The sequence below is a fragment of the Rhamphochromis sp. 'chilingali' genome, assembly GCF_963969265.1.
Source record: "Rhamphochromis sp. 'chilingali' genome assembly, chromosome: 14".
NCBI classification, from domain to species: domain Eukaryota; kingdom Metazoa; phylum Chordata; class Actinopteri; order Cichliformes; family Cichlidae; genus Rhamphochromis; species Rhamphochromis sp. 'chilingali'.
Window position 1 is genome coordinate 15,867,863 of NC_137941.1, and position 22,256 is coordinate 15,890,118.

General features: G+C 36.3%; 1 protein-coding gene across 1 annotated transcript in view; it reads right to left on the reverse strand.

The window, feature by feature from the left end:
• kcnh7 (potassium voltage-gated channel subfamily H member 7) overlaps positions 1 to 22,256 on the reverse strand; it is a 42,306-nt gene that overhangs the window by 15,183 nt on the left and 4,867 nt on the right. Inside the window, exons 3-6 of the mRNA XM_080902478.1 lie at positions 15,792 to 15,947; positions 9,126 to 9,566; positions 8,131 to 8,342; positions 4,505 to 4,930 (exon numbers count right to left, since the gene is read on the reverse strand). Coding sequence (XP_080758604.1) covers positions 4,505 to 4,930; positions 8,131 to 8,342; positions 9,126 to 9,566; positions 15,792 to 15,947 — 1,235 coding nt within the window. The remainder of the gene's footprint in view (positions 1 to 4,504; positions 4,931 to 8,130; positions 8,343 to 9,125; positions 9,567 to 15,791; positions 15,948 to 22,256) is intronic.

Below are 22,256 nucleotides of genomic sequence, written 5' to 3' on the forward strand. Positions count from 1 at the left end.
ACAGTAGTTTGGATGCCAGATCAACGGTTTTAGATATTGCTTCATCATGCTAAAAGATCTGACATGTTATCTACTACTTATCTACTAAACTTGTCTGCATGTGTATTTCCTTTATATTATCAACAAGTCTAAAGCTGTGGGCCAGTTTCACAGTCACTTCACAAACTAATGAGCTTCCTTGAAAGAAAAAACTGGATAAGACACCCCAGAGCTCTTTGGTCAAAGGCAAATTAAGTGAGAAGTAAGGACACCAGCAGCCCACAGATAAATCTTCATTTGTTCAATCCTGAACACAGAGGCACACTCATTTAATGGGTCCCTGGGAGCTGTGTAGCTGCTATGTGTCAATAAGAAATGTGTTAACAACTGTAACTGCAATTCCTATTAAAAGGACCATTTGTTTACCTGACAATTACAGAAGAAAAAGTCCAACAAGAAACAATGACACTTCGTTCATAATCACTTCTTTATATCGTTTACCATTAGTTATCTAAAGGTAAATGAACAAAATTCCACATCATTCTTCTATAAATATTTCAGAATTTCTCTATCTTTTATCAAAATGTTGACAGTCATTGCAGCACAGGTTTACCATTGGTGCAATTTTGGAGGAAATAGGACCGCCACAGTAGTTTCTAACTGAGACTTTAAACTTAAAAAGGGGTTCGATATCTCCCCATCACTGATTTATAATATTAACAAAAATGTACTTTAAAATATTTTCTCACAAAGCAGAAGAAAAAGGTAATATCTTGCATTTCTGCAAACTTCAAATACAGCAGCTTCAGTTTCAATCTGTTATAGTAACCACTCATGGCAGTTTTGAGGCATTTTTGGTAGATTAAGAACACTGAATGAGGGTAAGCTACAATATCTAATTATTGTATATATACAATAACTTATTGTACGTGAGACGCTATACACTATAGCCATATTGTATGTGGCCATAGCGTAAAATAAATGACATTTATTTTTTTACATGCCAAATACTTTATGAGGAACAATGGCATGCACATTTAAAGTTTCTTAGCCCCAGATGCACGTATTTCCTGTTAGCCAGAGATGGGCAGTAACAAACACATACTATACTTAAGTAGAATTTTTATGTATCTATAATACATACCTTTTAACAAATATCTACTTTCTACTACTTCTACTACTACTTTAGGCTTAAACCATTTGAGGGGAGTTATTTCTTGCCACAGCATGCCTTCAAACACCAAACTAATTTGAATCTAAATGGAGGGAACAATAACATATAAAACACAACCTTATTGGTGTATCCCCCACTTGCGCTTATCATACACAAAGAGTTGAAAGAGCCAAAAAACACATAATTTATGCATCATTAATATCACTACACCTAGACGTTAAAGTCAGCCAGAAGCATTGAAGGTGCAGATATCTGTAAGTTGAAGTTACTGTTCTTCCGGATCTATTGCTACACAGCAAGCACAAAGCCAATCACTTCTTTCTTTTTTTGTTTTACATGGCAGCTAATTTCAAAAGCCACATTTCTAGCAGTTAAACAAATATATCGTACACAATGTGTTGCTGAAATTATGATTTTCATTTGCTTTTTAAAGGTTGCTTCATATACTAGTTGTTTTAAATCAGGCAACACTGGCCATATTAAAACAGTCCATTTTAAAACAATGCAGTATGTTGGACCAATGCAAAGCAGCTATAGTGTTCATGGTTAACATCAAGTGTAGCAGACAAATTTAAGGTGATGATGCTGATCAGATTCACTCATTGAATTCTGTCTTTACACTAGATTTATGCTGTCTGGGGTGGGAAATCAGTCAGAGATAGAGCATGTAACCCCAGCTTAAATCTTGTCAAATTGAGTTGGCTAAATCCACAAAGAGCAGCAGCACAGGTCAGTTCATCACAGCCTGTTCACAAAATCTACTGAAGCTCACAACAACAATTATTGTGACTTATTTGTGATTCTTTCCCCCACACTGCTCCACTATAAGTGATCTTAGGGTTCCCATACCAGTTGAATTCCACTTTAACCCTTGATTATCCTCATTTTCCTGTGTGGACGCAAACTGCAATGAAGATAGACAGATGAAATAGAACTGAAATAAAGCCTTCATTCATATCATTGTATTGGTATTATTTTATCATAATATTAATATGACATGAGCTTCAGTTAGTTTTGCGTATAGCAGCTGGTAGAGGAGCAGCTATTTTTTAAATATAATACCTCTTTACTTTAGAGCCTCCACTTTTTTGCTGTTACTTGAGCAACAAAGTTGAATCACTACTTTGTGTACTTCTACGTAATGAATATGTCTACTTTTATCACCTCTACTGTCAGCTATTTTATGATTGTTATTCTTGGCATGTACCAAAATGGTTTCTTGTGAAACACTTATGGGGCATTGGCTATGGGTTAACTAAATTTGTGTCTCTGTGGCCTGTATTTGTTGAATTCAAATCATCCTTTTCTAACCAACACTAGGACAGAACCATTAATTTGCCTTAAAGTATTGTAGCAATTGGTGATCATTTTCTCATTCCCTGTCTACACTCTCTTGTTCAATCTCTCCAGTTAAGTCAAGAATTTCTTGGCTGTGCTTTAATTAAAAGTCTGAATGTCAGTCAGATTTAGACAAGGTGTTTAAAGTCAGAAATAATATCACAGGGCCAGTTTTACACTGATAAATCTGAACAGAGATATATACAGAAAAGCCAACACACAAAAAGGGCAGCAAGAGAAAATCAGAGCATCACCGGTCCAGAAAGAAGGAAAAGAAGACTCAGGGAGGAATTTGAACCTCATATCCAAGTGTGATGTAAGGCTGAATGTAATGTTAATGTAAATATATAGGCAGCTCCACAAAGATTTTTTTTGAAGCTTAAAGCACTTAGATGTTTTAAAATGATAGCCTGTGCTTGTCACACTGACTCAAAATTTATTGTCGAAAACATTGCAAATCTATGCTACAGTTTACTTTTTTATGTTTTATTTACTTACTTAAAACTCACTTTCCACTTACAAAGTCCCTTTTCCCCTTAAGTATGTTAGATCTTCATTAAATCTAAAGTCCTAAACTGATTTAAAATGTGAGGCTTATGTTTGCGTATAATTGCAGTGTGATGGTAAATGAACATTAGTCTCCTTCTCAACCGCTAACAGCGCCTGTTTTACTGATAGATGTGATTCATCCAAAAAGAAAAAAAAACAGACAACTGAAACGTAATCAAAGTGAACTGAATGAAATCACAGCATTAACTGTACCTTCACAGGTAGCTGGGTTTTATGGTTACACAGGGCTACACAGCCTCATCACTCTGTCATTCTACTAATCTCTATCAGAAACAACATTTACAGGTTCAAGTCAGGACAAAGCAACCAAATTCACAATGAAACTGCTGGACACTGGACAGTAGTTTATATAATAAACGTTCTCAAAACATTCAGTTTTTCATATTGCCCAGTTTTGCATGATAACTTTCCCAATATGTTCAATACTATGGTAAAACGAAGTTGTTTTTAAAGCAAACAGACACTGAAATCTATTTCACATATTTTTCCTACTCTAATCAAAAGGTTTACTTAAGCGATTGTAGGTTAAAACCGTCTTATTAAGCTGCTAAATTGAATGAGCCTTGTGAAAAACCATCTGCCACTGTCTCGGCTGGTTTTGTTTTCTGAATGAGAATGCTGCTGAGCGGGAATTTTCATGTTCAATCTGACATAAACATCAAGATGGAAAGCTATAAATAGAAGTCATGCAAGCACATGTTCTCACTGTATAACTCTATCTATCTATTTATAGAACAGGAGTCAATTGGTTTTTCATTTTTGGCAAAAGTGGAAGTTAAGTAAACATAGTCACATACTCGTAGTGAGGATGTGCTTTAGTTTCAAATCATGGTCTCGTTTTGTTTGTCACTGTCTGATGAGTGAAACAGATGTCCATGTTCTTTTTGATTTGTTGTCATTTACTGAACTGACTCAGCAGCAGCCGCATTGATGGAAAAGATTATTATGGTTTACTGTATAATCAGGAGCTTTCCGGGTGTAATGGAGTGTCTACAAAGCACGATAAAGCCCTGAAGTGGATCCAGAGCCTTAGGGGACATATCCTACCAACAAACAAGCCAGCAGTCCTGGCAGCCAGCCTACCAATGGACATCTCACATTTGCATGTAAGCTGTGCACACAGCCCTGTTGGCCTGCTCCTCACATAAATGCATCATTGATTGCCATTTGGTAAGCCATTAATCCGTGTAAATGGATTCTAGAATGAGGACCATTCAAAAAAAGGGAAAAAAAAAGAAGAAAGAAAGAATGAAAGGAAAAAAACATGCAATTTAAAGTAATCTCTATGAAGCCAAAATATTCAGGCTTTAAGTAGTGGAACAGGGGCAAGTACAACAGTCCAAGCATCCCTGGGGTGATGTGCAGTAAAGCTCCCTGGGAGAAAAAAACAACTAGCTGAAAAAAAACTAAATACATGTACAACATTAACAAAAGATTACATACCTCATCTGATCCTGAGCCAAATATTAGAAGATCAAACGGAATTGCTGCCACCATGTCTATAAGGAACCATCCTTTAAAATAATGGATTGCTATCTTGGCTGGGTGGCTGACCACTTCCTCGTTTTGGTTTACATAAGTTGTCCTGAAGTTTATGAGGATGTCAATGATGAACATGATGTCCACAATTAAATCTACTACATTGAGAGGGTTGCAGGAGTATCCGCATTCTCGTCTCTTCTGCTCCTCTTGGTCATTGAGAAGAAAAGCAGCTGAGTACGGAGTGAGGATCGCCGTGTAGATGACCAGCAGCAGGATCAGCCAGTCCCAGACGGCTTTGAATGGGCTGTAGTGAAGGATCGTGAATTTGTCAATGCGAGGTGTTTGGAGTTTGTACTCTGGCAGCACATCTGCTCCGAGGGACAGGACCTGCAGGAATGGTGAGAGAGGGTCAGAAGAGCTACAAAAATCACTTGATTACATCGCTGTCAATTTTTATTTTGGGTCAACCTCTTAGAATAATTGATAATATTACAAGCTATAGGTTTTAAGCTTATGATGCTTTTTTGGTATAAAACAATATATTTTAAATCTATAATTTGATTAAACACAGTTTCCCATTTCATATATCAAATCCACGGGTCATTTAATCAGCTCACAGACTTTAAGGAATGAATTGATAACAACTGTGACACCCAATGTGTCCTCTACAGTCAAACCGAGTTAGTCAAAGATAGCCATTATGACAAGTGGATTGCCTCTGACCTGGCACTATAAATAAATGTTACTACCACTTGTTCTCCATTTGCAGAAGGTACATTGAATTACTCTTGGAAAAAGCACTTGATAGACTGAAGAAAAGTAAAGTCTGCATACATTTTAACTGATAGATATGAATTTACTATGCAATGTGGTACCCAAATATTTGTTTTAATTTCCCCAGATGAATGAGCTCTGGTTAGATGGTAAATTATTCAATGTGGTCAGGAAAGCAAAGCCGTTCTCTGTTTCTGGCTTCACAATGTGCGACAGACTAGCAGAAAGGGCTCTCTTATGGCAGAAAATGGTGTACGATTGAGGATGAGGGCAATGGGTCTTTCTATTCTTTTCAGCACATTCCCTTATCTTCAGCACATGAATTATAGATTTCCCCATGATAGCAGTCAGGAAGCAGATGCAGCGTTCACATCTCTGCAGTGTCTTCAAACTCCAAACTAAAATCAGCAGGGAGGGAGAACATTTAATCACGATGATGGTTCTTTTTCATTTATAGATGAGAAAGCTGTGTTGAAAGAAGTTTAAATATAAAGTTTCTCAGCTTTTCTTTTGCTTGGTCACTGGGCCCCAAAGCATTTTATAGTGTCCTACACAGAGTTCTTAATTTACTGAAATATCCCAAAACAAAACACATTTTGTTATTTATCAGAATAACTGCAACGTTATCCCTAAAGTATACTTTGTTTGGTAGTGTGCACCTGCATGCGAACAAAAATGTCTAATCAGCCAATCACACAGCAGGAGCTCAATACATTCAAGCATATAGACAAGGTCAAGATGCCATGCTGCATTCCAAACAAAGCATGAGAATTGGGAAGAAATGGGTTTTAAGTGATTCTGAATGTGGCATGGTTGTTGGAGGCATACACACTATTTCAGAATCTGCTTCTCTACTGGGATTTTCCCACACAACCATCTCTAGGGTTTACAGAGAATGGCTAGTAAAAGAGAATATATCCAATCCAGCAGTTGATGTGCAAAGGCCGAGATGAAAGGCCAGACTGACAGACTGACAGAAAGACAGTAAATCAACTAACCATGTGTTTTTACCAAGGTATGTAGAAGAAGCACTTGGTATAAACAACAAAAACCATGGATCCACACTGCCTTGTATCACCATTTCAGGCTGGTGGTAATGGGGGATATGTTCTCTTCAGCCTGCTAGAGTATTGTTGCTGACCCTGTCCATACCTTTATGACTACAGTGTACATATCTTTCAGTGGCTGCTTCTATCCATAAAATACACCATGCCACAACTCTCGGATCCTTTCAAACTGGTTTATTGAACATGAAAAACACGACTAGACTCAAATGGCTTCCACAGTCACCAGATTGCAATCCAAAAGAGCACCTTTGTGATGCTATCAAGTCAGGATGGACCAAAATCTATTCTGAAGGCAAAATGGGCGGGGTCATACTAGTAAGGTGTTCATAAAAAAGTGGCCAGCAAGTAAACATTTTACGTTTTTCCCCTCACTTAATTTTATGAAACATTGTTTTTTTTATTAGTTTAAAAATAAAACCGCAATGAATATTGACATGTCTAGCTAGCCCTAGAACCCCTGTTTGTTCAAGTGTTAAGAACATCCACTTGTGACTTGTAAACATAATGAATTAATAGGTTCTATAGGGAGTCAGTGAAATGTTCTTCTTGTTGTTCTGAAACAGAAATAGATGTTTTTTCTCTGATATTGCCACTAAGTTTGCTTCAAGATGAAAGTACTTTCATCACTCGGGACATGTACTGGTATCCTGGGTGGTTTAGGGCTCAGGTGAATATTCAACTTGAATAGTGATATTATAGCAAGAAGGAATGAAAAGAGCTATCAGAATAAATACACTTGTACTCTTGCCCTCGTGCAACTGTGTCCATGGTTCCCAGAGGTGCACTCCAAAGATGCACACATGTACAGATGTAAGACTTGAAACAAAACAGAATTGCAAAACTGGAACTTATCACCAGAATAACTGTAAACTAAAACAAAACATACATTTTTGTCTTAGACTTAGGGATTGAGACTCCTCTAACTCCATTCACTTGTATTTTGACAGCAAGTTATTTGTCAAAATAGGCAATACTAATGTTTCATTTTTCAGCTTATTGTACTAGATATTCAATAAAATCATCGAGTCATTCCAAATCAATACATAGAGTAAACCTACAAAATTAGCAGCATGTTTGTTTGCATGAAGAAAGTGTAGCTGGGCTGGAAAATAATTCCTAGACTGAATATCTGTTTCAACTCCTGGCACTACTCCTCTATTAATGTGGATGGGCAGTAGCCATATGTTATCTCTGCAGCATGATAGACTGTCAGCTGTTTGTTAGCGTCTCCAAAAGTAAGGCTTGTATTGTTTTCATCTTTTGAGTCTATCTGTCATCATGGGAAAAATGGGGAAGAGAAAACTACTGCAAAAATGATTTTGACCACTTTGGTATACACTTCTCTGGTTCAATGCCTCTCTATGTAAAAGTCTTGCTATCTCAGTTGAGTTGAGAAAAATTTAGATGATATTTAGTTATTGGCATTGCGGCTGGTGCGATCTGATTGCAACATGATTTCTTCTTTAATATAATGAGCTGTCAGTGAATCATATCTCATCATCTTCATGGAGGCATCCAATTTCAGAACTACATTTGAAATGATTAGTGCACTGGCAAGCTTCCCATCCATCCCTCTCAGTGACGTTCTTTGAAATAGAGAACCAAGGATATGTGTGGAAAGGTGGATGGATGGATGGATTTCTAAGAGTTGGACCCAGGTCAGAGAAATGGTAGCTGAGAGAGTTTTGCAAGTCAAACAATAACAGATGCTTCAATGTAAAAATAAATTGGAATTTTCAGACTCACCTGTGTGACCTTTTCTGTTACATTGTGAGTTCTTTCTTTAACCTTTGGTGCTATGATGGGTTTCTCACTTGTTGGTGGAGAGTGGGTCTTCTTCTCTGTCCCCTCTGAGAAGTTGAGTGCAATCAGGGGGATCTTGTTGATAGTGCTATATTTGTTGATGTTTGAATCAGAGGTAGAGCCAAGAAGGCTGGACTTCACGTGGTTGAAAGGGCCTAGTGTTCAAGAGCAAATGGCAGCCACATTAGTAACCTTGGCAAGATGTAGAGGTTAACACAGTATTTGGTGGGTTTTTTTGTTGTTGAATAAATATTAAGAAATTACCTGCTTCACCCTGATTAAACAAGAAAATTTTTAATCTCCTGTCCATTTTTAGGTATTATGGCAATATAACCATAATAAGCTGAGCTTTGTATACTGTAAATCTATTTCTAGCCAGAGAGAATAACAGCCTCATTTACTGTACATGCACATCACCATTGACTAATGTAATCTTACATCAACTGATAGTGGAGGAACTACTGGGAATTTTTAGTATTTTTTCACCCAAGAAAAAATGTGCTACAACACATCTAACGTGCTTTTAGAGCTGCGGTTGGCTGTGAATTAAAGCCTACTAGGAATCGGGGGGGAAACTGATTTATTCATACACAAGCCTTTAAATTACATATGCCTAAAAAGCAATGTTTTCACCTTCTGTTTTTCTCATAGCTATACACGGATTGAGACAAATTATTTAAAAGCAATGCTATTATCTACGATTTTACAGATGTTAAGATTACATTGTGACAAAATGACGACATCTGTCTCAATCATTAGTTTACAATCATTTCAGTGCAGTAAGCCCATATAACCTATTGATATACTGATCAGACTTTACTTATCATAATAGAGTTAAAACATGAGCAGCCAATCGTAAGGTGTTGGCTGGGCCAATATATTAATACGACATAACACAGACAGAAGCTACAAGTTATAGAGCGTAGTGTAGCACATACCTTCATTTGTATGGCGATCCCTGAATAAGTTTTTTGAATTGGAACTATAGCCTTCAATTTCATGAACGGATGAGGCCCTTCTCATGCTGCTGATGCTGCCTCTGGGGAAGGTATTTGACAGGGAGGTAGAGGACTGGTGTGGCTCCGAATGGTAGAGTTTCTCCCAGGGGAGTTTAGGGGATGAATGGTCAAGTGGTTCAGGACCGATGCTAGCCTGGGAGGAGTGGTGGCTTGAGCCTATGAGGGCATGTGTGTCATTGGCCTCAATGGGACTGCAAATGCTCTTGGTGGGTGATGGGAAACTCTCCAGGGCCAATGAGTCCTCATCCTCTTTGGGCAAGTCCACCATCACAGCATCTGGGTCCTCTTGCGGAAGAGATTGCTTGTTGGTATTCATCAGGCTCAAAGCAGCCTGGCGGAAACGGAAGAATCTACTCCTCCCTAAAAATAGAAAGGACATTGAGAGAAGACCTCAATGTACAGCACAGTAATATGTATATCTATAAATATATTTAATAGCCCCAGGAGCATGTCTGATATTGTTTTCCATTGTGAGTTTTCTATTGTGTATGTGTCATCATTGACTGATTGCTGTAGTGCTGGTGATTTTTTTTTTGTGTTCCTTATGTGTTCTAGTCCTTAATGTGTAATAAACCTTTATTTTGGTTGGTTGATTTATATATGAACCTTCCAGAATATAATAAACAGGTTTCTTTTTGTTGCAAATATCTGTCTTTGTGTCCTGCACTCATCTCCTAAGTCCCCAGTACTGCAGCAGTCTGTTGTTGTTATTTGGTGCATCCTGCATATCTTTGAAGGATTACAGTCGAATACATCTATCCATTGTGCCTAAGGAAAATGGTATTTTACTCTAATGGTTTCAGTTGAATTAGGTATAGTGAAACAAAGTAACATTATCCATAGTTTATTCTGTTTTGTTGTATTGTTAATATTCACATAACATGCATTCTATGAAAACTGTCTCCTTGAATGGTTTTTGATATCTTGGTATCTTTCCACTCTAGTCTCTACATACAAATGACAAATTATCTTTATAACTTTTATAAATGTCTGTAAAAACAAACAAACAAGACAAAAAAAAAAAGAAGTAAATTTACTATTCTCTGAATTAGATTTTAACTTGAGTCTTTCCTTTGGTGCATAAATGCTAGTATGAAAGAAAGCAGAATGAATGAATAAAAAACTTAATTCAAGGTTTAAAAAGAGAAACAGAAAAATAACAATTCTTTGTTTAATCACAGAGTGAATCTCATTACAACAAAATTCAGTAACAGTGACATTAGGGGGCTGTTTCATAAGCACAAAAATCAAGGACAGCTACACACATCAGTCTTAAGGACATGCCTGTACTCATTCAGTAGGCTTCATCAGTTCTATTGATTTAGGCAGTTTCCAAACCTTTTAAACTGAGTGTACTGACTTTACTCACTTTGATGTCACATGACATTAAGTAAGGTCACAGTATTAATAAAGTTATCATAGGGGTCTAGTATGGTGTGCTGTTAAGGAGTGTTATATAGGCTGAAATGTTTACCACAATGATGCTGCAAATTACTGACAACATATGATGCAGTTCACCTTCCTCAGTTTTTATTTTTATGGATGCTCCATGTCGCCAGTCTCGAATTGGACTGCAGATCATTGTTGTTGTGCTGTTTGCTTTGGTTATTAGGTTGGAAAGATCCTACTCACTTCCTTTGACACGCTATCCTTTTATAGACTACCTGTGATGTTACATTAAATTTCTACTCCTCTGGCCCGTGTGCTGTGCTGGATATATTTTTTACTATCATGCTGCTATATTGACAAAAGCTTTTTAAAGCTTTTATGAAAAATGATTAAAGGACTGGGTCTATAAAAAAATGTCTTATCACTTATCAGCCAGGCACTATCCACTACCTTTAAGTAGAAATAATGAAAAAATGGTATGCAAAATCAATCAAAGACATACCCATATGGCATATTTACATGCCTTATTGTTGGATAAATGCATAAAAAGATGATTTTGTAGGCTGGACTTTTTTACATGTCTTGAAATGCTGTATAGTTATTTTAAACTATACATTACATTAAACTTTTCATTTAGTCCCTAAATACAGTAAGCTTGACTTCATAAACAATCATTAATATAATATTAGTACTGTAAGGATCACAATTTATAGATATCAAAAAGGATATCTACAAATTGTGTAAGTCTAGCATATCATATCATATCATATCATATCATATCATATCATATCATATCATATCATATCAAGTGTATTCAGTATTCATTAATTAGTTGTTGTGAAATCAAAATGATACAATTCTTTTATAGGTTTTTATTAGTGCATAAATGCTGACATCATAATAAGATAAGTCACTTTAGGGGCTTAATGTGTACCTGTGTGCAAAGTTAGATTGCTTACCTTCTGAATATGTGGGAGGAATTTTCAGTCAGACAGTGTATTATATTATTGTGTATCATAGTAAGAGGATTTAAAAAAATATCTATTTTAGCATATTTATGACACTATGATAGTGTGGCTTACAAGGACACCCCTATGTGTATAATTGAGCTGTATTCATTTGGCAGCATGCACAACATTTCAAGAGATGTTTTTTAGTTGGTTCTCTTCTTTAAATTTGCACCTTCTCTCATTTGCTGTGTTCCTCTCACTGAATCTGTCATACCTGCTCCAGCTAACCACGTCAAGGTTTGATGGCCATAAAAAAGAACAAATCTTTTTTCAGAAAATTACAGCTACAAAATTTAAAACAGTTTTTAAAGGAAAAAAAATGTAACCTACTAAAGCAATTGGTTTTAATTTGAAGCAATTGAAAATATAGCCTATAAGATTTGAAAGGTAATTACCAAAATTATGATTTATTAAGACACCTTAAATCTATCTATGTGGATTAAAGGTCTTGTACAATTAGAATTACCTTGCCTTGCCTTTCTAGTATTATGGCTTGGATGCAAGTGTAAACGTGCAAAAGGCTACATCAAAGACTAATGTCCTCAAATAAAAGTCCGGTGTCCTTTAGACATACAGTATGAGATTGACATTTGGATTAAAGAAACATTGGCAATCATATTAGCAAAGTACTGGACTGTTGTTGGTTGAAAAAAATCTGGCTGAGCCTGGATTTATGTTTGATTTTCCAGGACTCTACGCTATGTTCGAGAGCTGTGGACAATATTCCAGAGAATAACACTGCAGTTACAAGAGGCCAACATCAGACTCATTCCCAGAGTGCAGATATGAGCAAGCATGAACATTTAGAATTGAGTTAAAAGTTCATAGATTCAGAGTTTCAGAAAAAAGCTCATAAAGTCTCTATTATCAGAAGTCGTAAAAATTACTGTATTCATAGAGTGCTATAATAACCGATTTTTTGTTAAGTCGCTGACTGAAAACACAATTTCCATTTTATGCAGCAAGAGTCTGGTTTGCATAACACAGTATAAGTGTACCATCTCTGGCTTTAGGCCTTAACAGTTGAATTTAGTGGAGGATACCTTTTAGATAGCAGCTTGAGGCGAGAGGGATTACTCTCTGCCAAGCTCCGTACAGTACTAGTTGACACCTGCTGGCCTATAACCAGCTGTCAGCACCAGATGATAATTAACACCCCTGTATAACGAAAATCACCTTTCAGAGACTGTTATATTAAATCACAGGAATAGGCATGGTGGAAATTTTCTCCAAGGCTCTTTCTATTTTGAAATCAGTGACGTTATTTCTCAGCCAATGGTACGTGTCTGCCACTGCGCTTTAAATGCCCGATAACCTAAAACTAATTTCATCAGTAAGCATTTCTTTTTTTCTATCTTCTATACTTATGACGTGAATCTTATTAAATACATATTCATTTAGAGAAATAATACTTTTAGCAATATCTGAACATAATACATTCCAATAGCCAGCAGATTCAGTTCAAAATGACTAGCATCAGTTTTTAAAACTCATTTCAACCAAGCAACTAGAATAAAATTACACTTTAATGCACTGCTATTACTTAAGAGCTGCTCAAAGAAAAAAATAAATAATACTACTATCATATATAAAGTGAAAGTGTGCATGAAGTCAAGAGTCATTGTCTCTGACTCTCCTAATCTTATGTCACATCATATGTTTATCTGTCTAATTTACCCACAGGTTTCCTCTGCTGAAGCACAGTCACAAGCAATCAAGTCTGACTAACAATGCTGGCAACAAACAAAAGAGACATACACACGTGCACATGCACACTTAAATACACACAGCACAGCACAAGATGAATGTCAGTGCTCTGGAGGAATACATCCTGAGCGAATAGCCTAACTCAGGTCAAGAGAAAAGATGCTGAGTGCTTCCAAACAGAGAAGAGCAGGAAGGTTTCACTGACATTAACACCTCTAGAAATACACCAAAAAAAGAGAGGTGTGCTATATGCTGCTCTCCCCCAGGGTGTAAAATGGATATATTTAAACATTTTTAACAAGATTACGTTATGTAAGTCGACCATTTCCTCCTTGCATGCAGATGGTATATTTAATTGCTGTTGGTGTAAACTATATTACACTGGCAAACTAAATAATGCACCATTTTTAGAACAATAAAAGCCAGCAATATGTTTAGAAGTTACACAGTGCATGAAAAGGAACACAGTACTAAATTAGAGCCTACCAAATGTGGAGGGATATTTTAGTTTTAGCCATCTGCTCTGGTATTGACATACTTTAAAGAAGCGAGGAAGGTTTTGTTTTGTGAATGGTGTTATTACATGATAAATGCAATGCATAAATGAATAGTGATGCATATTTATGAAAAAAAATCAAGTCTTCTTTTGTTAACTGAGTTTGGGTTCTGATTTTATTAAAAGATGTTCGATTGGTTGAAGCTTGTTTTGTTTGCTTGCTGAATTTCTTGATTCTTCTTTTAGTTCACTTATAAATCTTGTCAATTATGAGTTTAATTTCTTCATTCTCCACCTGCCTCCCATCTCATCTCAGCATTTAGCCTGTGTATATTCAGACTTCTTTTTCCTTTGTCCTTTGTCAAACCATCTGTTTTCTCCCCCTAATGTAGCTCTTTGTCTTGCTTCAGTGTTTTACTGGATTACTCCCCATGCTGGGTTTTTGGATTTTTGTTTTGAGTTATCCTTCTGGACTTTATTGATCGAACTTTGCTGTCAGCCAAATAAAAAAAAGGTCCCTTATTATTTGCCTCTCCACATCGCCGACTGATAGACAGAAAAAAATTAAGATGGAATTTCTAGTGTTAGAAAAAAATCATGACAGCAAAGACATAAAAAGAAATAGAACTTAGACACACTGATCTGCTTGCTGCTGTTACATTTATTAAACTCTTTTTCTCTTTTGACCTCGTAGTATATGAGCACAATCCCTGCATTGCCACATACACGCGAAGTATCTCAATCGTCATCACATGCAGTGAGAGGACTAATGAAATTAATCTGACTGATTAACACCTTGCATGTATGTCTGTCAGTAGTCAACCAAAAGCATTAGCAGGATCACCTGTGTGATAATACTAACCTCAAGTGACATTCAAATGAATTCAAAACTCCTCAAGTTCAAAATACAAGACAGACTGTAAATGAAAACCTTTCAAAACATCAAAATATTGTATCATTCATATACCATATATGCCATATAGGAATCAGAATGTATTAAAATACCCAACGGGTAACATAAGTCAGTGAATGGAATAAATGTAATAACAAGTAGTATCTAGTCATTTTCATTTTCATAGGAAATATTTACTTAGTATGATGTTTGTGATTATTTGTGATTTGTGTATACTCTTAATGGACTATGGCTGATAATATGATGTTTTGATGAAGCACACAGTTTGTATTAAGAGCCTACTGTTGTTTTACTCTGAACTTCAACAGTTTTGAACTTACCTGGATGTCACTTCAAACACTCAACATTACTGACACACATACACAAAGTGTTCATTTTTCAGATTAATAGAATAGAATAGAATAGAATAGAATAGAATAGAATAGAATAGCCTTTATTGTCATTGTACAGAGTACAACGAAATTGGAGTGCCACTCCCTTGGTGCAAGATTCAATAATAAATCTAAATGTAAAATATAAAAAGTACAATAAAACAATCGCAAGTACTCAAACAATAGTAAGTCTGATATATACAGGATAGCAGCATTAATATAATGACAGTATGAATAGCAGCATAATATAATGGCAGTGACGGTATGGTATAGCTAAGCAGGTTCAATTGTTTTTGTGCTTATTTACTACGGTGATAGCTCTGGGAAAGAAGCTATCCCTGAATCTGTTTGTCCTGGTTTTATGTGATCATACAGTTCCCTGATTGCATGTTGGAATGACTAAGGAATTTCCCATGTGTGCATGCTTGTTTAGTCCATATGTTGCTTGTATACCTGATGAAGGTCAGATGGACTGAAATAAGAAAGTGAGAAAACATGCAGGAGTTCTTGATATTTTTTTTTTTAAACGTTTATCCTGCAATGCACCAGTTACTCATTCGGGTATGCAGAAATTTTGTCACAGATGTTTGTATGGCAGCAAAGTTAAACAGCTCCACAGTATTTGTTAGATACTGGTGTCATTAGGGAGGTATGTCATGCTATATCACTAATTATTCCAGTAGTATTTAACATACTTACTTTGATCAGACTTTGTAGGGGATGTGGGGCTTATCTTCTCTGTGGAGTTGTCACTTCCCTCATCCACAACATACTCAAAATTTAAGATAAACATCATCACCACGCCCTCTTCATTCTTCACTGGGATTATATGAGTGTTACACTGAAAGTCAGACCCTGAAAGAGAAACAAAGAATCAGCGTCAGAGAGTTGAACATACAACGTGCCAGTTAAAAGTCCTTGTGAGAGGACTATAAAGAACTGTAAAAATGACTTACGACACCTTTGGAAAAACAGAGAAGACGTTAATATTAAAGGTCAATGGCTGTATGCCAGAATAGATGAAATAGATGAGATAAAATAAAAACATCCAGAGGTTAGATTGGTTCATGTCTGTATGTTGTTGTTCTTATGCATATATTGCATGCATATTTTAATGAGAAATATATTACATAAAATAACCAAGTTTCAATACGATGGCTGAGACAGCACGATTTAGTGTAACAGATCAAACAAGCAAGACAGATTACAGCCAACACAGAAACTGCAGTGTGCACATAGAAATAATCACTAAAAATATCCGTTGTGTGAGGCAGCGGAGCAGAAAATCCAGCGAGATCACAATTTCTCAACTGCACTGGTTAAAGCTGCGTTAGCAAAATCTACTCTTGCTTGTGGGCATAAGTGCTCACCAATAAAACTCTCTACCCACTGGACTTGAAGCAATAACACAACAGCTACTTACAGTTGGGGGACATATAGTATCAGTGGCCTTTTCTCGTATGAGGAAAAATGTTTGCTCTGAAACTACTCCAGTTATTATTACATTATAAAAACCAGTAAAAAAAACAGCCCCATTTGAACCTTTTAAAAAAATAAAAATAAAAAACTAACACGTGTAGATATATTCATCATTTTGAACTGAGCTATAAAATCAAATTGTTTCATAGTAAAATTACACCTTTGTCTCTCTGTGTGGATCTGTCCGTCATTTTGTCTGTCTGTTTGTGTTGTGCTCATACTCACAGTGTTCGCTGCAATTTCCTCAGGGCTCACAGACACCCTGCCAGCAGCATTCATTAGCAGTAGACTTGCTGTCTGACTAAATATAACAAGCTTGGTCTGTCTCTACATGCCACAGTTCTCTTGGACAGATTTCAGCATCAGAAACCCCAGAAGTGATGATAATGTAATCTAAATGAAATGGAAAACATTGAAAATGCACCAGCTGGTGTTAGAGAATAGTGGAATTCAGTGTTTCACAGGTACTGAGTGAATTAATGGAGTAAATGGAACAAAACACAGTTACATATGTGATGTGTTACTAAGAGCAGAAGGTGTGCTGTGTGCAATCTCATCTCGTGTAAAGGCTTCCTGGTCATGTTACGTTATAAAGTCGAAAGTGGCGCTTAGAGAGCAGGGCAACCTCGAGTCCTTGCCCAATTTAAATCCCCTGTTCATAAAAAGCACTTTTCCTGCATTTCCCAGAAATCCTTCACCTAATTCTGCATTGTCCTTTCTGTAAAAGGGAGCACTTTGGTATTGACTTTGATCTCTTTGAGTTAACACTGTTCATTTGTTCAGGGAGGGAAAGTAAGTGGATGAGAGTTATTCAGAACTGATTGTCTGATAAACAGAATAAGAGTAAAAAATTGTGAGCTTACAGGATACAAAAACAGTGCAACAAAGTTCACCAGTAAGAAGAAAGGTGGGAAAACTGTAGTCACAGTTCTGATGTGTGTTATGGACATAAAAAAAACAGTTTTTGTTAAGACTCACTTTTAATTATACTCGGATCAAGTATGTAGACCAGTTTGTCAAGTAAAAAGATCCACCCTGGTACAGAGCAGGTGAGTATAAGATAAAGAATATGTAAGGTAGAGTGTAGACTGTTAGTTGTAGTTATTTCAAGATATATCCTAGACAAAGAACAAGGGACAAAGTGGTTTATTAGCATGGACGAATGAAAAAATATGGCCAAGACTTCCTCATTTCTCTTCCTTACTTGAACAGATGTGGATACCATCCTTGCTCTATTGCTCAGCCGTGAATAGACTTCTGTAAATTTTACTTTAAATTTTCATTTAATTTGACAGCTCTAGTAGAGATTAACAGGAAAGAAGACAGAGGAAAGAGAGAAGAGGAATGAAATGGTCAGTTTTCACCCATGTGCTATGTGCCTGAACTATTTAGCCATCAGGTCACCCAGTTAATTTAATCTCTGTCTTTCTGTGTGATTATCAGAATCAGAATCAGAATCAGAATACTTTATTGATCCCTGGGGGAAATTATTTTTTGTTACAGTGCTCCATTTTAAACCAACATTAAGACAAGACAGACAATACGCTAACTAAGAATAGTACAATATATACATATATATACATACATACATACATAAGTCACTTATAAATAAATATATGTGTTTTTTTGTCCGCAAACTCTTCCTAGATAATCAAATAAACAAAATTGGCATAAAGGATACATCCAAGGATTTTTATCTATATCAAATATTATGGCATCGTCATATTGCCTAGCAACCACTCACCGACAGCCCAAAATGACCCATTTTAAGCATTTGTGCACCGACAATACCTTCTGTCATTATTTTACAGCAATAATATCTAATTATATCCACAAAAGCTGAATTATACATGTCGAGCAACCACCTCGTAATGGGTTAAGGGAAGATGCTGCCAGCAACTATGTGAAATTGATACACAGTGCTGCAATGAAAACTTCCTTGCGATTACTTTGATCACTATAGCAGATTGGCACAGTTAGCGATAGTTTGCATGGAAGACTACCCCCTTGGTAAGTACTTGGCCAATGTTTGCAGAAAAAGCATCAAGACCACTACAATTGCTAATTGTTAATGTGCTAATGTACAAAGCAATTGCAATGAATGTTTTTGGTGTAGCTGCCTACTTTATTTCACCTAGCAACAGATAATACCCTCTACCAACCACTTGCAAACACTGAATACACCCGAGCTTCCCAGGGGTTTGCCCATTGGTGTCTAGGCCTGTGTGACTGAGGCTAAATATTACCAATTTTTGGCATATGAACACTAACTACCTTTCTTTCTTTCTTTCTTTTAAATTTTTTTTATTGTGATAAGCATATCAGTTTGCCGACAGCATGAACAAGGAAAACTACTAGCATGCACTAGTATAAATAAATAAATAAACAAACACCATATGGCTTGCATGGTTAAAGACACATTGTGTTCATTCTGTTAGGCACATTTATATTTACATTATAGCTAATTAACAGAAGAGTGATGTAACTGCATAACTAACCAGCAAAAAATAATTAAATGCTAAGCTTAAATGCTGTAAAATCTAGCCTGAATAATAAGAATAAATAAATATTTATATTAGTAGTAGTTACTACTAATAGCTGATAGTGGAAATAGTGGTGTAGTCTGTTTTTCAGAGAAGGCTCCGTGATCAGCCAGGATGAAACTGTAAATTCAGCAAAAAATATTTCGGGGCTGGGCTTTACCTGACCAGATGGGAAACAATAGTCATGTTTAAAGGCTAAGCCATGGGGGTCCCTTCTCATCTGGTCTCCTGCTGAATGTCACCTTTACCGAAACGGATGAAAGCAAAGCTTCTTCTAACTCTTGAGTTGAATCAGCACGGACAGTGTGTTACCAAGTTTAATCTCATAATACGCTCTTATTCACGTTTTCATTTTAATTGTTTTGGAACCAAACAAAGGACACAGTGCTTCTTCCTGTTAAACAACAAGCATATTCAGTCAGAAGAACAGGGAGTTCTTGTTTCTCTGACCAAAAAAACCCCAATGGCAGTGTGCCATGTGATCAGTTGAGTTATTTGTTACCAGAAAAAACAGAAGTGTCATTCACAGTTTAAGTCTACTGAAGGTATTTTAGTAAACATTACTGCAGGGGCACAAATCTGAATTAATTGTAATTAAAATTAGTTATAATTTATTTGTAACTAACTGTTACTGTTAAATCATAAATCAATTTAGCAGTTTTTTTTAGCTTATCACCAAATTAATATTCTAGAATATCCAACATGTTAATTAAGTGGGGACTTAGACAATAGCAGACCTCAATCAAATCTTATTATCTGAGGATGTGCGCTTGTTATTTAAATGTTACAGTAAAGGCAAGCCATAAAATATGTGAATAAAAATGAAATTCAGATGAAAAGATCCCATTATATGTGACACCACCCCCTGCTGGGTAACAAATTGCCTTGGCAGACATCACTTCACAGCTGAAGTATCATTAGAATAAAACTGCCAGACAATTTTTATGAAGCTAAGGTATTTTTCAAACTCATCAAGAAAGGTTTTCAGATTTCTAACTTAACCTATTTACAAGCATTTATGTTTGGATCACAGAGTTAGGAGAGAGTGAAAGGAAATAACAGAAAAAAGCAGTATTAATATATAACAGTAGAGTAAGAAGCTCAGTGACATTAAAAACAAGGTGTACTGAGTATCAAAGCTGTGTGAGCCCCATCAAGTCTTACCGATGTATATGTTTTTATACTTTTCTATTGTCGTGTCTTGGATTAGCATTTTTGCCTTTAGATGCAGTCAGGCGACACTTAAAAATGAGATTATTTCAAGCAGCTGCAACTTTTATCAATCAAATGAAGAATGCATATAGTGCACAAAGTATACATTGCATAAACAAATGCGACAAGTCAGAAACAAAACTGAGGTTTAACACAAAATGAAATTCGTGAAGCCCCTGAGCTGAACATGTCTGCAAATAGTTCAGAGCAAACACTTTTGCTTTAATAAATAAATAATAAAGTGACTGCCTTGTAAAAGCTATAGCCCTTCTGAAAAAAAAAATCAATTCTTTCAAAAGGATTTTGTTAAACTCTATTAGGAGAATCAATAAAATATCATCTTTTTGTCTGTTTACTGATGTTTTATGCAATTAAGGCCTGAGCTTTTACAGGTCCACTCAAGGACAGCCAGAGACTTTTCAAACCCATTGCAGAATTAATGTGTTTTTATGTTTTGTTCACTGTGGTCCTGAATCTGAATCCTCACCTGTCTTGTCTTGTAGCACCTTGGTTCCTGGAGGAACGTTGTTTCGCCTCACTGTGTATTTTTAAACTGTATATGGTTGAAGTGACAATAAAGTTGAACTTGAACCTCATTCTCGCTCCCTATTTCAACTCCAAGGCCTTTTTTGTTCCAGCCACTCTGAATTTTGGTTGTGTTCACTCTTCTCTCAACCCAGGCTCCATGTCCCTGACCCTGCACCTCTAAAGAATACTGCCACCACCATGCTTTGCTGGGGGAATAGTATTAGCCAGATGCGAGTTTTCACCAGACAAACTGCTTGCAGTTCTGACTAAATAATTCAATTTTTAGACTTTCACAGTTCTTTAAAAGCAATTTTTTGCAAAAGCCAAGAAGCCTCTCATAGATTTTACTTCTGTCTATCTCTATGTCCTGATTTATGGACTGCTGCCAAAGGGTTGTGCTGCAGGTTTTGTTCTCTCTGCAGAGAGCTTCTGAAGCTTTCTTCAAAATACTGGTGGTATATTCTCTTACCAAAGACCAACGTGCTTGATTACTCAATTTGCCCAAATGACCAGCACTATGAAAGGCCCTTTCAGTTTCACATTTAATTCATTTCACAATTATTTTGTGCCTTGGAACACTCAAAGCTTTAGAAATTATGAAGGATGCAAACAAGTAAGGGTTTGCACCCTTAATGACCCATGGTAACCATGGCAACTGGATAGCACTGGGACAAGGAAAGCCAATATGTGTGTGTGTGTTGTGTGTGTTTTGTGCAGCCAAGAGTAGATGCACCCTCATGCTCAGCAGACCTCCTGAATAAAGTCGTGGTTAAGCCCTGCCCTGATGTATGCCTCACCAAATGTTATCATGGCAGTGTGCAGAGTGTCTCATGACTTAATTTCTTCCACTAGGTATGTGTAAAATATAATTAAAGTCAATTGAATGCAAATGACTGTAACTTGTCCTGCAGCAAAGGTTCTAAACACACTGATAAAAACATACATTTTGACATTACTGAGTCCAAACAGGTGGGAAAGAAAGCCAATTTGAGTCAGTTAATGAAACTAGTGTATGCAGCCATCCACAGTATATCTACTGATATCAGTATTACATGACTAGAATGCCACTGTAACTCTAAAATACATTACACATTTTGCTCAATACCGAAAGAAGAAAGAAGAAAGCTCCACATGTTTAAGCGTGCCATCTGCGTCCCTGGAAATTGTTAATGTCTGTAGAACTTGGAGTACTCTAGGTGTTACAAATTGCGAATGTGTCATGCTGCTCAAAAACTGTGGAAATACTTGAATAATTTTGACTTTTTCTGGATAATTTTTATATCACACAATGTACGTCAGTAAAGGCTTTTAGTGTTGATGGAATAATAAGGGTGTTTTATTACTTCTATATATATTTAGTCCATTTTCATGCAATTGTTTTAAGTCACAGTCCTTTTAAGTG